The sequence below is a fragment of the Hesperophylax consimilis genome, chromosome 7 (genome assembly GCF_061612785.1).
Source record: "Hesperophylax consimilis isolate HC1 chromosome 7, BYU_Hcon_1.0, whole genome shotgun sequence".
In the NCBI taxonomy this organism is placed as follows: Eukaryota; Metazoa; Arthropoda; class Insecta; order Trichoptera; family Limnephilidae; genus Hesperophylax; species Hesperophylax consimilis.
Window position 1 is genome coordinate 4678196 of NC_142842.1, and position 15759 is coordinate 4693954.

Below are 15759 nucleotides of genomic sequence, written 5' to 3' on the forward strand. Positions count from 1 at the left end.
TATTCGAATCTTATTAATTATTTATAAAAATGTTAATTGCATATGCATACATATTTGAAATTCGTGGCTAACAGGAATAATACTAATGTTGCTAGCAGACAACAAGGGAATCATTGCCAGGAATGAAAATTAGTGATTGAAATTTCGCTAGTACCTGCTTACCAAAAATATTGCCATACTAATGAAAATAAATTACAACCGGAATATGCAAACAATTTTTTTTACGATAGGAATAGTCTTGATATTCGAGTTTCTATTTTCGAATCCAACCCCCCCCCCCCCCGACGAAAAAATTTTTGCCCCTGTCCGTAGCTATTGCTTCCGCACTCCGAGCGATTCATTCGAATGGATCATTCGATTATTTTGATGTTTCGGTTAAAAAAAATCGATTATATAAATATTTCGATCATTCCCATCACTACACTGTACCAAGTGCCAACTACCAAATTAGAAAACGTCTCTTTTTTCATCCCGATCAGACAAACTGCATTAAAAGAGGTGTCGTGTAAAACGGCCTTTACTGGCTCCAGACGGTTATTAATATTGTGCGGTTTCACATAAAAAAAGCAAGAAAAAAAATCCTCAACGAATCCACCACCCATCGACGCGAATTTTCAAAACTAATGTCAGCCGTGGGTGGTTTATTTATGTGCATAAATAAACCACTTTTATGTGTCGGCCCATGTCGGCTTATGATGTCGGCCATAGATAGTTGATTTATGGTCGGCCATACCTGGCAACACCAAGTATGTGACGTTTGCTCTTCATTATTATTATTTATCACCAAACTACTTGTCAGTGTATTTTTATTATTTCGTTTTATTTATATTTTAATTGGCATATTTGTATGAAGATAGTAGTTTCACTTAAAATTTATTCCCGGTGCCCAAATCTATAAACCCGGAGATCTACAGAAACATTTTTTCCTACCGATGTTCTAGTTTTTATCACAGGTATGTTCAATGTATTATATTATGTTAAATTATACACAAGGAGCACTGCCATCGTTTTCATGCCATTCTTTTTTTAATTTATGAAAATGGTCCCTAACCGGTTTTACCAAAGCGTACCTATTGTTATAATTTAAATGAATGCAATACATTATATAAAAAAAATCTCTGCTATTTAAAAACAATGAAATGTGATATTATTCTATTACAGTATTTTTATTTTGGGCAAATATACAGAAAATAAATGTACACGGTTAATACGCATTTTTAATAGAAAAACCACTATGTATCAGTTAGATAACAATGAGAAGTAAGTATTTCAGTTTCCGAAAATGGAAAATAATGCATTTCAGTAGCTATTTCTTAAAAAAAAACGGAAAATTTGGCATCTTTTCTTCATTCCATGTTTGGATATAATAATTTTTAATTTATGGTTTTTTTATTTATGATTTAATTAAACCCAAACTGACAACCTAGGAACCTATTTTATGAGTATAGGTTCATATTTAGGTTTAAATAAGAGAAGAAAAAAAAAAAGTTTGACATCAACAACAATGGCCGGCCACCAAGTAAAAATGGGTTTTATTTTTTTTATTTTTTATTTAGGAGAAAAAACAGATACAGATATCAATTGACAAGAATATACAAAATATCAACTAGAGAATTCACCTGCATCCAAACTATTTGTCACGAATTGACTTAAACAGCAGTCAAAAACATTTACAAATAACTATTTAAATGCATTTTTTTCCATTTCTGGAAACTGAAATATCTACAAATAATTATAAGCAATAATTAGTCGCCTGAAATGCTAATACAAATTGAAAATATCTCCCGAGTAAAAATAAATGCCGCCAACGGGAATTGAACCCACACCTTCTGATGTCCGGTCACTCCTGGACACACTGACCCTCATACCTTTTACCTTCCCAGAACTTTGCCCTTTCTTTCCTTAAAAACGACCCTCCACACAGCATCCCAAAAGATGACATAAGCCATGTAGGAATTTATTTTCCTCAGGGCCTCCTGTGCCTGGTTGATGTAAAAAAAAAAAAACTTGATACTCTACATTGTGTACAACTTTGCCATTGAAACGTAATATTTGTCGTAAGATTCAGGAACCATTGGTGATGGGTGGAGCCTCTGCTCTTATATAAATATTTGGTAAAAAATCCAAACTTCACTTACTTCTTAATGCTATGTATACACACGCAAGCTGAACCTCAACTTATCGGAAAGGAACGAAGCAACGCCAAATGGTGCAAAACACCGCTTGCAGTTGCTTTGTTCCTTTCCCGTAATTCGTGCCTCGGCTCGCGTTTCATTTCGCAAATGTATACGTTCCATTATATGCACAAATTATTTAACAAGTAACAACTATGTATATGGGAGGGAGATGGTAAAAGATGCATGTTTTTTCAATAAAGTTTTCAATCAGATATCCCAAGTTTTAACAGTTCCGGTTAAATCCAAGTAAGCACAAATTATTTAAATAACCCAAACTAAGAACTTTATTAACTATTTTAAGCGTGTTTTTCCATCTCCCCCAACCTAAATAGTTGTTTCTTGTGTAAATATTTCCATAACCGCCGCACTTTTGATAGGCACAGATTATGGAAATTACACTTCGTTTTAACGTAATTAATAAAAAATACAACTATTTATGTCAGGAGAGACGGTAAAAAATGTTTTATAATTCCATTTTTATTCAAAGTTCAAAATTAACCTTATAAAACCATCCCTTTGCTGCCATTTTGGACTTAATTTAGTATGGAGTGACACTTTGAAACTAAATGTACGTAAATTACTTAATTAACCCAAAATAAGAATCTAATAACCTATTTTGTGCATGTAGATAGTTGTTTCTTGTATTAACTGTTGAAACAAAGTAGTGAATTTCCATAATCTGTGCCTAAAAGTGGGGCAGTTAGGTAAATAATTACCGTTTCTTCAAATTTTAGTTTAATTTTCTCTTGATTTCAGAAAAGAAAATTAATAAAAAGATCACCTCGTAAAACTTTACTTTTTAAGTATTCAATTTCAATGACCGTAAAGGTACACTTGTACATTTTTTCTATTTAACAATAAGTTAAGCTCTTGGTGGGTCTCAAAATTTTCACTACGCACCATCTGATTCTATATTCGTCATAACATTCTTGTTTTTTGCTAAATGATGTTTTTGTAAATTGTATTATCTTACCAAATAATAATATTTAATCTACCATATATATTATTATAAGATGTTAAGCAAGACAAAAAGGTATTTCTCAGTAACGCTTTGCAAAGATATCGCTGCCGAAAGCGTATACAGATACACACAACCCTAAATATGTGTTGTTTGATATCTATATGTTTTTCTATCGGCAACAATTATTAACGGAAGTGTAAACAAAGTCTCTGTGTTTTGCTATCTGAATGCTTTTGCATTATGCATACTAATGTGATTTATTTAACCCTTTAAATACTAACAATCAACTTTTTTTCTATATTTAACTTACGAGACGAGCAATGGCTTGTTGAAAAACTCTTCGTGTTAACTAATCGCACTATCGTAACGGACAAAATTTTGATTTGTTATTATCTGTTTGACTTTTTTTTTAAATGAATAAAATTTTCTAAGTGAATTATTATCATTCAGTGAATTTCAATGGTCCTTTAAGAAATCGATTATTAGTTTGAATACGTTTCAAATTAATTTTAATATCATCCGAAAATAAGAATAAATTTGAATTGATTTCGTTCAGTTATTTTAGAATCAGCGTGTTCAAATTAATTTTAATTGATTATTGTTATAATCAAAAAGGGAATATATCTTGATTACTCATACCACCCGATATATCATTAAACACAATACATATTATTCCTCCAAGTATACAATGCATTTGAGCTTACGTAGTTTAAGACTTTTTTAATTTCGCAAATTTACTGTTCCCACATTGGGACATTAATAGAGAAAAAAATTAGTCCAATATAATATTAAATAAAAGCCACATTTTACCCATCAAACAGCAATGCACGCCATTGCTGTTAAAACTATGTTTTAATTTTTATAATAAAAATAATTTCTTAATTAAATGTAAATTTTAAAATTATTCCTGTTAGGCCAAGATATTTTTAAGCTATCTTCTAAAGATATTATCAAACAACCAATAACAGGTAATCTAATTATAGCAAATCGCTAAATAACTCATCTTTTCCATAATAAATTGGTGCATACAAGGGCGGAAGTAGGGGGTTCAAACCCCCCCCCCCCCCAGGTCTAACCACCCCATGTAAATGCTATAGCTACTCCACTGGGCGCATAACCGTTTTACAGAGAACATAGCTATATACATACATAAGGAAAGACAGGTTTTAAATTTGCTCTAATTGCCAATGTCCTTAAATATATTTTAGATACTTACAGTAAACTTAAATTGGGATACTACCGATGACCCATAATTATTATGTCTTCTCATCAATATTGAACAGCAATTTAATTAATAATAGTCAGTAATAATACAAATTTAACATTTTATTCGGAAATGTGATTAGATGTGTTATATATTATGCATTATCATCTGTAATTTACTCTGAACTAAACAAATGTTGCACTTTTAAAATCTTCTTGATTTACCAATTTTAACTAATTTTCATTTATAAACATATTTGCCACAGGAAAGTGATAAAGTATTTAAATATTTCGAGATAAGCCAATACCATTTGCGAAACTCAATATGTGTGTGTGGCATTGAAGAATGGAGCAGCCGGGGGGTTAAGAGATTGTAGAGTGACTCACACTCACACACTTACTTGCAGAGTGCTTACCAGTGCTTACTGAGGTGTGGGACTGTGGGAGGGGGATGCCAGATACCGGTTTGACCATCTGACCAGTCTGTAGTTTGTAGCTGTTATCCGAGTGAGACAGAGGTCTGCAAGTAATTGCTACATAGTTGGAAATCACTGTAAAGAAGGGGATCCCTTATTTTCTACAATACGGATTGTGTTCTTGTACCGGTGTTTGAAACTGTTAAAGTTTTTGTGCAAAAATGGAACCCTTTGACAAGAATACTTACAAGCTATTTGATCCGATACTTCAGGATATCAGTAGAGAGCTAACGATTAAGAAAAGCGCGGTGGCAGATCATCTGGAAGCGTTTCGGGAAGTATTTGACGAATTCAGAAAGAAACTGATGGAGGCCGAACCATTCCTGACTTTATACAAAGGAACTAAATATGCAGGAAGCTATTCCAACAACATCAAAATAAAAGCACCTGATGAATTCGACATGTTGCTATGCATGAAGCTGCCCAGCGAACTGAATGTACAAATTCTCAACAGCACCTATCCCGCTTATGTTCAACTAAAAACAGCCGGACTGGAAGCTCTCAAGAACAAACAAAACTGGGACAAATATAAATGCATTGAAAAATGGTTGGACAGTAAAAATTTTATAATGCAGAACAAATTACGTGAATGGATGGAAAGTTTAATTCAAAAAGTATTGAACCAATTACAGAATATTCTCACTTGTGGAACAAGCCAATATAATCTGAAATATACCAAAGCCAATCCGGCCTTTACTTTGCATATACAAGGTATTACCAATACAAGCATCAAGTTTGACTTGGATCTTGTTCCGAACTTCATCTTTGAGTTTCCTACTTGGCCCCCCGTTGTGAAACAGAAACATGCCAAGAAGTTCAAGGCGCAAGAGTGGTTTGTGATTGCTAAACCCATTTACAACGAAGACGACACTCGTCACAAATGTTGGCGCGTAGTTTTATCTCTACAAGAATCCGAGATATTGCACAGCAACAACCAAATGAAAAGCACTATCAGATTCATGAAGCAGCTGAGAGACGTTCACCGTATTCCGTTCTTGAAAAGTTATTTCATAAACATGATATTTATTTGGGAAGTGGATAAGCAACAGAGTCCTGATTTCTGGAAAAATCCACAAAGTTTCTTATTCATGCATATGCTTCGAGAAATACGAACTTATGTGATAAATGAGAAAATCCCTTACTTTTGGGACAACAGGTTGAATCTTCTGGAAAAACCTACACAAAATCAGCTCAATGACTGCGTGATTAAAATAGATAATATCTTCAAAAGTATTAAGAAGAATTACCCGAGTAATCCGCAAATAATTGTCAAGATACTTGGAATGGATGTGGAAAATATTTCATCGGATATGTCGAGGCTTTCCATTGATTCGAGAAGATCTTCCAGCGAGGGCGGAAGCCAGTCTTCAACATCAGCTAGCCCTTCAGACAAGCCTACTCCAGCCAAGACCACTCCAGCTACTCCAGTCAAGACCACTCCAGCTACTCCAGCCAAGACCACTCCAGCTTCTCCAGCCAAGACTATTCTAGCCAAGGCTTCTCCTGGCCAAGAGCAGACTCAAGCGATTCAGCCGAGCTGTATAAATCTCCTGTCTTCCAGCAATGGTGGGGGCCAGTCTTCAGCACCAGCTAGTGCTCCAGCCCAGACTTCTCCAGGTCTTGAGCAAGCCCTGGCGCTTGACCCAAGTTATACAAATAGTCTGTTAGTTCTAGGTGCCGCCGCAGCATTGGGGCTAGGGATGCTGATGGGAGTGTGCAAAAGGAGAAATGACTGACAGAGATAAGAGCGCAACCTCTTCTTCATACTTCTAAGGTATTCATTTCTCTTCTCCTCTTGTAAAATATATTTATTGGTGATTTAATTTAACTGCTTACTAGCCTCAAATATGTTGGAGTCCAATAATAATAATTTGTTAAACAACCCCCTTAACAGAAATTTGTGTTTTTATTTCAGATAATAAAAAATCCCGCTACAAACTGAATGTTCTTAAAAGTGAGTGAATGGAGAAAACAAAATGGAACAGGCGGACATACCCACTTCAGATTCACTTAAAAATTCCACTTTAATCAAAGAGGAAATAGAAGACCCCAATTACCTGATCAAAGGTGAGCCGTTGAGCGATGGTGCTTCGGAGGACGATGCTCCCCTTACGCTTTTGGAAATTGAAAGCTCTAACCTTAAAAAAACTATTGACAAAAGTAGTACACAAAAAAAAAGTAAAAATGGTCGCTTTCAAAGAAAGATCCATTCTTGCGACGTTTGCGAGTATGCCACCACCCACCTCAACAACCTGCGTACGCACAAGCGGACCCACTCGGGGGAGCGGCCCTTCTCCTGCGATGATTGCAACTACACTAGCACGCAGCTCGGGCATCTACAGGACCACCGCCTCATGCACACGGGCCTCAAGCCCCACGTGTGCGACGTGTGCCAGCATCCCTTCCGTCGCCTCTACCACCTCAAGGTGCACAAGCTCGTCCACTCTGGGGCCAAACCGTATGCCTGCGGCTGGGACGGCTGCGACTTCACGTGTCGCATATCGAGTCAGCTCAAGTCACATGCACGCATGCACTCCGGCGAGAAACCGTATGCGTGCAACCAGTGTGACTACTCTGGCGCATATCTCAGCTCACTGGCGGAGCACAAGCGTTCGCACTCAACGGACAAGCCTTTCGCTTGTCACCTGTGCGATTACACGAGTCGATGGCGGCGCCACCTGAAGACACACTTGCGCGTGCACACGGGCGAGCGTCCCTATCGATGCGGCGAGTGTGCGTATTCTTGTTCGCAGGCGTCGCACCTCACCTCACACCGGCGCACGCACTCTGGCGACAAGCCCTACAAGTGCGACCTGTGCACATACGCCAGCACGCAGGCCACGCATGTGCGCGAGCACCGCCGCATACACACAGGCGAGAAGCCTTTCGCCTGCCATCGCTGCGACTACACCACCAAGACCATGTATGAGCTGAAGAGACATCAGAAGAAACACCACAGCCAGGATCCAAAGCCCCTAGACAATGTACCCATTGCGTCTGTGACTGGCGACGCCTTGTGATCATAGATAATAGAAACAAAGAAGAACATGAACCAATATTAGTATAAAACCGCATAAAAACAAAATTTTTGACATCACCCATACAACATACTACCTATACACGAAACGCATAACTTTCATTAGCTCCGCCGCTTGGATAGTCTGTGCAGCTTTGATAGTTTGGTCGTAGCTCGGCGACAATCGGCACGCTTGTTTCTATTATCTGTGCCCATGATCCTATTACTAGCAACTAGTGGAGATCTTTCAGTCAAATTTGAATAGATTAAAGTACCTGATGATATCAAATATAAGTAAATGAATAGTGTTTAAAACACTTCTTTTCGCGTCTTTCTACCGATTAACAAATTTGATAAGGTTAAATCATTTCTTAAATTCACAGCATGTCTCTAGGTCAAAACAACTGTCTTGCATTGCCATATCCATCTTGTGTTATATGAAGCTTTTTAAATATACATTATTATAACTCTTGAAAATTCAACCAACACATCATGTTGGTTATAATTTGAGATTTTTACGGCCATAGGTTATTCTTTAGCCAACGTTTTGGACAATGTTACAGTTTCCGTTATCAGGGTAGACGTGTAATGTTCTGATGATGGACACCGTAACGCATCATTTCAATGACACTATTCAAAAATAAATTATCTTTATTGTATACATTTTTAGATGATATATCTGTAATAGTATATTTATGATGTTACTGTGGGATCTTACATTATTCATTTAAGATTTACATTTTCTTACAATTATTGTTACTATATAGTAATATTTTGAATGTATATTATAAATATTTTACTATATATTTTGTTGATTCTGACCTCTGAAGAGGTAACCCCTAGAAGTGAGATCTGATATAAAATATAACTGATGTAGCTAATTTACACCCTTAAATGACCAGACTTTTGACCTTAGCTCCACACAGGAGGCCCTGAAGAAAATAATTTCCCTCAGGGCCTATGTCATCTTTGGGGATGCTGTGTGGAGGGTCTTTTTAACCAGGTCTCCCTCAACCAGTGCCCGCCACACATCCGCCGAGGTGTTGGATATCCAATAAAAGGTTCCTGGGGCAGCGGTACCCACACCCGCCTCCCAAATATATTTGAAAATATATATTTTTGTTCAAAGGAATATTTGATCTCGCTTGGGCACAGTAGAACAAACTTCTAACGGTTTTTCTCTTCATTGATACTTTGTTAATATATTCAAGGATATTAATCATTATTTTATATATTTGTCTTTTAGTTCATAGTTTTTTTTAAAATTTATATTTAGCATCTGCTTACGTAATGTTTACTTTTTACATAAGCATTACATATATATTGTTTTTTAATAATTTTAACAAATGTTTTAAATTTAATAATATAATTTATCTTATCATAAGATAATTTGTTATCTTTATAGAATTTATAAATTCTTTCTTTGGCGATAATGTTTATAAAAACAAATAATATTTGTCGTCATAAATATATCTAAATGATATGTAAAAATTTACATTGTTATCTGCTGCCTTTTGTTTAAATGATTATCAGGATCAACGATTTTATTACCTAAGACACTAATACCATAGCATGTACATAACGTGCACCAGCACGCACCCAAAAGTTTTTAACCAGCGATTCCTGAGTATATTTGGAGTAAAACATGTAGAAGTCATTTAGCTATCGAAGTATAATTTTTTTTTAAATTTTTAATAGCCTCCCAGGCCAATTTGTTTCCTCTTGGGAACAGCTCATATGGTCTCATAGAAATAGTTGTGTCTCCCTCACTGTCATGGAGGAAAATATGATCTAAACGATGTTAGAAAGAGAAAACATCATGCTGTATATTCAAATCTAGAAGTTAACCACAGAAGAATACCACCGCATTTTGAGAAAAATTATGAAACTTTTTTGCTAATTATTTTTACATGAAATGACAAACAAGTGAGATGGCAATAATGTTTATGATACATTTGTCTTATATTTTCATTATCAGTCAATTTAGTTCAGTGTTTAGATGAAAAAATGTAAGGTTTTAAAAACTTTTGTGTTTGCATAGAAAATTTTAATTTAAAAAAAATTATGTGTTAATTTATGTAATGTAAATGTTCGTTTGTTCAAAATATTATATTTCCAAAAGTTCTTCACCGATGGCTTTGAAATTTTGACACAATGTTGCATTCTAATATGAGGGGGTTTTTATATACCTATATTATATAAATGTCACCTGTGACTGCTAATTTCTTTTATTTATTTTACGCCTATTAAGGCTTTTACAATACACTCAGAAATATTTAATTTATTTTGATTTTATTGCAAAGCGGAAATAGCCAGCCAGAGGACCGGGGGTTAAATTTTTTTTTTTTTCATAACAAATCACCACTGGGTACAACCTAGTGCATCACGTGATATGCACTCCGTCTCGTTCTAGCAGCACTGTACAGACGAGACCACGTTAGACGCATATCACATGTCCATTGCGGCGTTGTGTGGTAGTGTGATTAGTGATTTGTGACATTTTATTTATTTTGTTTTAATTTTAACAATGTATCATCAGACAGCTAAATGACATCTACATTTTTTACTCCAATTAAACTCGGAAATCGCTGGTGAAAATATTTCAGGTACGTGCTTGTACACCTTGTATATATTATGTAATATAGCGCAGGGGCGTTGCATGGCACGTCCGGTTCCCTATCCTAAACACAAGGATAAAGATTTTATTGATAATATTGGTATTTGTGTTCATTCCATTCACAACTGCAGATCGCCAATAAAAAATCAGTAGTTCACGCCGACTGAATTAAGCATAATTATTAGTCAACTGACTAAATTAAGCATATTTAATCAACCTATTAAATTAAGCTTATTTAGTCAACTGACTAAATTAAACGTATATAGTTGACTGACTAAATTAAATGTATTTAGTCAACTGACTAAATTAAAGGTATTAAGTCCACTGACTAAAATAAACGTATTTAGTCACCTGACTAAATTAAACAAATTTAGTCAACTGACTAAATTAAACGTATTTAGTCGACTTACTAAATTAAACATATTTAGTCAACTGACTAATAACGTACATAGTTGACTGACTAAATTAAATGTATTTAGTCAACTGACTAAATTAGAGGTATTAAGTCGACTGACTAAATTAAACGTATTTAGTCGACTTATAAATTAAACATATTTAGTCAACTGACTACATTAAAGGTATTTAATCGACTGACTAAATTAAACTTATTTAGTCAACTGACTAAATTAAAGGTATTAAGTCGACTGACTAAATTAAACGTATTTAGTCAACCGACTAAATTAAATGTATTTAGTCGACTTACTAAATTAAACATATTTAGTCAACTGACTAAATTAAAGGTATTAAGTCGACTGACTAAATTAAACGTATTTAGTCAACCGACTAAATTAAATGTATTTAGTCGACTTACTAAATTAAACATATTTAGTCAACTGACTAAATTAAACGTATATAGTTGACTGACTAAATTAAACTTATTTAGTCAACTGACTAAATTAAACGTATTTAGTCGACTTACTAAATTATACGTATTTAGTCAACTGACTACATTAAAGGTATTTAGTCGACTGACTAAATTATATGTATTTAGTCTACCGATTAAATTAAGCATATGTAAAACTTAATGAAACAGCAGTTCACGTAGTTAGTCGATGTAAACTGCTATTTTTCCATTGGCGATCAGTCATGCTCGGGAACGAAAACCTATAAAATCTTTATCAATATGTTTGTGCTAGGGGGCCTGGTTACTTGTGACAAATCTAAAAATGTATTTTATAATTACATTGAATCATTTAAAAAAAGAAATTAAAAGGATTTGTTTTATTATTTTTCACCTATAAAAATATTTTATGTATTTATTTATTGCTTCTCACAGAACATAAAGCTTAATTTTTTAAGCTTAATTTGAAAAAAGTTGAATTGTTCGTATGGGAAAAAAAATCTCTTTTACGTCTACCATCATGTAGAATCACCTCCCAAAGTTAGTGAACTTTACCCCCGGACATCCTGTATTACAGGGAGAAAGAAGAAAAGAAAAAAAAATATGTTACATAAGCTGCCAGGGGTACTTGGAGAATGCATTGTAACAATATCAGAACCATAAATAAATCATTACTCCAAAGAAACAAAGTAAAGACAAAAATAACTAGGGTGACACTGTTTTGAGCACATGCAACTTACGAAATCTTATTATCGAAGTCGGTGATTAAAAAATATTATGGCCATCTTCTGTCAACACCTTCAAAATCTTTTTAAATTTATATATAAGGAAGTGGAAGACTTAATAAAAATCTGGAAGAACATTAAATATAAGCGATACAAATAGTTTCTTTGACCAAAAGATATTTTAGTATGTACCGCCACAAAGTTCAGTGTAGAGCCAATTCTAGCGGTACGGATTTGTTATGTTCTTTCTGCAAATTTAATGTTGACGAAAGTCTACAGAGTATTTGAGTGATATACTGCTGTTTTATACACATAACATTACATTTCTTATAAAGTAGGTTGGATGAATACAGGTTTTTTTGTACATAATGTTAATATTCAATTTATGAGAAATATTTATTTACGAGTGTCTTGTCGGTGTGATTGACTCTTTTTTTAAATTCGTACCTATCTTGTTACTAATTACGTAAATATAAATATATTTGATATGGTGACCTCGTTCTATTGTTATCATAATAAAATAATTAATCTTTATCTCAAGCGAAAGATAATAATCTTGTGTGTATTAACACAGATGTATTTTGCAATATTTTATAAAAATCAACCCGTAAAAAAAACAAACCATTTTTACTATAATACATCTATTTTCCGTCTACAAATGTCTTTTAAAACTTAATAAAAATTTGGTTTGACTGAGGATTGAACCATCCTACCCAGGAACTGGAGTTTATAACCCAACCGAGCCATATCCCGATTGGATAAGGTTGGCATTTATTGCGTATATTAACTGCAATAATGTCATTGAATTTCAGAGAAATGCGTATATGTCCGCATGACTACCACCAAAAGTTGATAGAATGCATTGTCATCGACAGCGAGTCTATCTGCCGATTAAAACACCATCACATTAAAACGCGCTGTTTGGTTGATACAAATTGGTCTAATGGAATGCGGGTTCTCGGAGCGGGGCTGCTGGGTTGCGGGGATCGTGTAGATCACAGTCCCTGTCTTGTTCCGGAGTTTAAACTGGTGGGCGCCAGGAGGTAGAACCTCGCGGGGAGCATCCGCGGAGCGGGCATCCTATACCGCCTCTTTAGTAAAGGAAAGGTCTTCTTCTGTTGCGTAGGTGGGGCCAGTGTGAGTCTTCATTGTTGGAGCGATATGCGGGGGGGTTAAAGAGAAAGGCAGTGGAAGGCATGCGCGCCTGTACAGGGGGCCGGCAGGACTTCTCCGGCCGGCTGGGTAAGTAACAGGGCCTGGCTGTGTTGAAAACACAAGCCAGACAGAGCAATTTTGGTGCCTATGTCTCAAACCACAAAATCACAAGCCTTCTGTGTCTGCTATGCTCCACCGATTGTTAATTGCTCCTTATGATTCTGCTCTGCAGCAATGTTTTATTCTGTGAGCGACGTAGGTATTAGGATAATAATGTGAGCCCTAATGTCCTGCGATGATTTGGCGAGAATTACAAATTCTAATGTTAAAAAATAATTTCAGTATTAAATTGTAATGTTAAAAAAAAAAAAAAATCTAAAATTTATTTAGACGGTTGATAAAAAATTTACTGTAATTTTTTTTATTTTTTTTTATTTTCTAGATTCTTATATTCCATGAAGTGGTGAATCATTTAAATTTACTGAATTTAAAGTTAATGTTCTTTATACAAATAGAACGGCGTCATATGCGCCTCACAATTTTTACCTCATATGGGTTTATTCAAATATTACCTGGCTTTTATAGACTTAGAGGCCTTGTATTTTTCTCGGTAGGGAAAAAATTTGTTACCTAAAAACCCTACTAAAATTGCATGTATCATCATCCAGCATCAGCACCAGCGGCGACCTACAGCGGCCATATACTACATACGTGTCTGTTTGTGTTGTGTTGGGAATGGGGAGGAAATTTTGGCTGCGCCATTTTGTTGGAGTCCTTCCGCATTTGCCGTTGGGAGTAAGGAAAATCGCAGAAAACCTTACCCAGGAAGGAGCGGCCGAACGTCAACTTGAAACGTTTGCGGCCTTCAGTAACATCGGTATATGATGTCCTGCATTTTTGAGATGTGTGTGTGTGTGTCTGTTTTTATGTTAATATATACTTATGGGAAGATAGAAAATAAACATACATATACATACAAATTATAAAATATTATATAAATATATAAATAGATATATAAACATTATTTATTTGGGAAGAAGGTCGGGAGTTTAGGAAATACCTACTGCTCGCTATTCGTCCGCGTCTAGTTCTGGTATGTGCCATATGTGGTCATGGTCCATGAGGATGTGTTTTGGTAGTCTATGTGTGTATCTGAATGTCAGGTCGCTCGGAGCATTGTATTGTCCTATGTCTCGTATTAGTTGATTTTTGCTAAGTGTGAGTGATTTGTAAAAGCGTTCAGTCAGTCTGTGTGTGAATTCGTATAGAGTTGGAATTTGTTCTCGTTCGTGTAATCTCTTCAAGTTTGTTCTGAGTCTCGTGTTGTATGTGATTTTAATGCAGAGATTTTGAAGTGTCTGTAGATTCTTGTGGTCTGAGTGTGAGATGCTGCTCCATACGGGAATCGCATACGAGAGTACTGGACGAATGAGCGAGTAGTAGACGAGGAGTTTGGTTTTGGGAAGTAGCGGACTCCGTCTATTGAAAATTGGCTTCATCATGCCGATCGCTTGTCGCGTGCGCGTGTGCATCTTCGCTTGGTGAGATTTCCAGTTGAGGCGGGAGTCCATGGTCAGGCCCAGATATGTCACTTCATCTTTCCATTCTATGCTGTGTCCTCCCATTTCGATGTTAAAGTCAGGTGTTCTGTTTACACGTTTTCTCGTGAACATGATGGCTTCAGTTTTCGCCTCGTTCAGTTTCAGGCGCCATTTTTTGTAGTATTCTACGAGCGCGTCGAGCGCCCTCTGTAGGTAAATAGCGGCCATATTCGCTTTCAGCGAGGAAACGTATAGTTTGACGTCATCTGCGTAGATAGACAGATTGCATCTCTCGTCTCGGGGGATGTCAAAGGTAAACAGAATGAAGAGAAATGGTCCAAGTAAACTTCCTTGCGGCACGCCTTTTGGAATCTCACGCATTGAAGATAGCACGTTCCTTATGAACACTCTGAACGATCTATTCTTTAGGTATTCCTGTATCAGTCTCGTTAGGTATATGGGCGTGTTAGTGCGGTGCAGTTTATGCACGAGCCCGTCTATCCATACGGTGTCGAATGCCTTCTCTAGGTCGATGAGCGCAGCGGCGGTGAAGCGATGTTCGTTAAATTTTCTTGCGATGTATTCCGCTACTCTGGTGAGTGGATGGATCGTGGAGTGCCTCTTTCTGAAGCCGAACTGCTCGTCTGGCAACGTTTTGTTGTCGTCGTGGTGTGGTACAAGCCTGTTGAGTATAATTTGTTCAAATACCTTGCTCAGCGTAGATAATAGGCTAATCGGCCGGTAACTTGTCGGCTGCGTTCTATCTTTATTCGGCTTTGCGAAAGGCAGCACGGTCGCCGATTTCCAAATCTGGGGGAAATGCCCGGTCATGAGGCAGGCATTGAACAATTTTGTTGTGTAGATGATGGCTTTTTGAGGGAGATGTTTGAGTAAAATGTTGTGAATTTGATCGCTTCCCGGCGCCTTGTTTGTTCTCAATCGCCTGATTGTGACAGCAATCTCGCTTGGCGTAGCAAAGTGAATATCTTCAGCGTTTGTCTGCTCCGCTTCCCTCAAGTCTCATAGAGAGTCAGCTACGATCCGGTC

The 15759-nt window shown here is 36.1% G+C and overlaps 1 protein-coding gene across 3 annotated transcripts; it reads left to right on the forward strand.

Moving 5' to 3' along the window:
- The first annotated feature begins 787 nt into the window (after positions 1 to 787).
- On the forward strand, positions 788 to 11634 carry LOC149422191 (cyclic GMP-AMP synthase-like receptor). Of its 3 annotated transcripts, none has more exons than XM_089633145.1 (3): positions 788 to 953; positions 6486 to 6591; positions 6733 to 11634. In XM_089633145.1, the coding sequence occupies exon 3, from the start codon at positions 6794 to 6796 to the stop codon at positions 7835 to 7837; it is 1044 nt and encodes a 347-aa protein (XP_089489271.1). In that variant the 5' UTR covers positions 788 to 953; positions 6486 to 6591; positions 6733 to 6793; the 3' UTR covers positions 7838 to 11634. The 3 variants fall into 3 exon arrangements, with proteins under 3 accessions (XP_089489271.1, XP_089489269.1, XP_089489270.1); XM_089633143.1 differs by having other exon boundaries at positions 788 to 2114; positions 4608 to 6591; positions 6733 to 6870; XM_089633144.1 differs by having other exon boundaries at positions 4608 to 6591; positions 6733 to 6870.
- The last annotated feature ends 4125 nt before the right edge of the window (positions 11635 to 15759 follow it).

Coding starts and splice junctions, on each gene's coding strand:
- LOC149422191 (XM_089633143.1), top strand. CDS start 4,979: ATGGAACCCTTTGACAAGAATACTTACAAGCTATTTGATCCGATACTT.